The sequence below is a fragment of the Brassica oleracea genome, chromosome C3, assembly GCF_000695525.1.
Source record: "Brassica oleracea var. oleracea cultivar TO1000 chromosome C3, BOL, whole genome shotgun sequence".
NCBI classification, from domain to species: Eukaryota; Viridiplantae; Streptophyta; class Magnoliopsida; order Brassicales; family Brassicaceae; genus Brassica; species Brassica oleracea.
The window spans coordinates 41,952,359-41,953,752 of record NC_027750.1 but is presented as its reverse complement, the minus strand read 5'-3'; the positions used below and the strand labels follow the sequence as shown (position 1 = coordinate 41,953,752).

At 38.1% G+C, this 1,394-nt stretch overlaps 1 protein-coding gene across 1 annotated transcript in view; it reads right to left on the bottom strand.

Annotated features, from left to right (window-relative positions):
* Positions 1-198: 198 nt before the first annotated feature.
* LOC106330648 overlaps positions 199-1,394 on the bottom strand; it is a 2,018-nt gene continuing 822 nt past the window's right edge. Inside the window, exons 3-4 of the mRNA XM_013769087.1 lie at positions 645-1,092; positions 199-574 (exon numbers count right to left, since the gene is read on the bottom strand). Coding sequence (XP_013624541.1) covers positions 199-574; positions 645-1,092 — 824 coding nt within the window. The remainder of the gene's footprint in view (positions 575-644; positions 1,093-1,394) is intronic.

Here is a 1,394-nt window from a genome sequence, read left to right as displayed (position 1 = left end):
CTTGGTCACCATGATGTTCATACTCATTTACTGTTTCCCAATAAGTGAAATCACGGTCTTCATCAGATGAATCTCGAATAAAATTGTGAAGTGCCATAGTTGTTGTCACAATCTTCATCCACTTTATAACATCATACTTCGGATGTTTTCTATCTAAAATCCTCCACTTCTCTTTCCAAACACCAAATGTTCTTTCAATCACAGAACGTAAACTAGCATGCCTCCGCTTAAACAATTCTCTAGAGTTTGTTGGTGGTCCTCCCCTAGCAAACTGGTCAAAATGATACCTAGTTCTACATAACCGGAATCAACTAGATAGTACTTACCATCTGGTGGATGAGGGAAGAAGGGTTCATGTGTCGCACAATGTGTAAGAACTTTCGTGTCATGAGCTCTACCAGGAACTCCCACGTATGCGTAGATGAATCGCATTTTCAAATTGCATATTGCGAGAACATTGATTGTCGGTTCTCCTTTCCTGCCTCTGTACGGTTCCGGATTATCAGACGGAGGACGAACAGGTAAGTGAGTTCCGTCCAAAGCACCAATGCAGTCTTCAAAAAACGGCATGTACCTGTAAACAAAAGAGAGATCAGAGAGAGAACTTAATGAAACAATGTGGAGAGATTATATCAAGAACCTACCTATCATTGTTTACTAGAACAGGACTTGGAGTAGTAAACTCTCCTATTGATGGCTTAATGATGTCTGCAGCAAGCTTTAATAGAGCAGAGAGAACTTGATCTAGTTTTCTATCCACCGTATCTACTGAACGTTGATATCTCTCAGCTAAAGCTCGAACTGTTAAATCTTGTGCAACCATTTCAACAAACATTGCCACACTCTCTTCATGATAGACGTTTTGTGATTCTTCAAGTTTGTAGTATTGTCGTAGCATAAAGCACAGATTCTTAAAAGTACATTGATTCATCCTTAAGATGTCAAAACATTGCTTGTCACTCTCAAACATGAGGCGCTGAACACGGCGCCAACCTCCACCTTTGTTTGTTCTGAGCATTTGTCGAGGAAGAGGAGGAAGATTTGTAACTCCATAAACATCTTCTGGCATATGATACATGAGCTCTTCCTCTTCTAACAAGTCCATATCACCATCCTCAGTTAGCAATGCGAATGTATCTAATGCTGTTGTCTCGTCGCATATCTGCTAAATAACAAGTAAACCTGTTAAACAATATCATATTCAAATACTGAAATTCTACCACAAGCATGAAGGTAAAAAGAGTTAATAAATACTAATATTTTTTCATAGAAGGAAAATGTCATAAATAAATGTAAGAAAACTTCACATTGTCATGCATAAAGATAAAGAGAAACACAAGATTCAAACAGATAGAGAGAAACACAATACTCAAACAGGTAGATAGAAACACAAT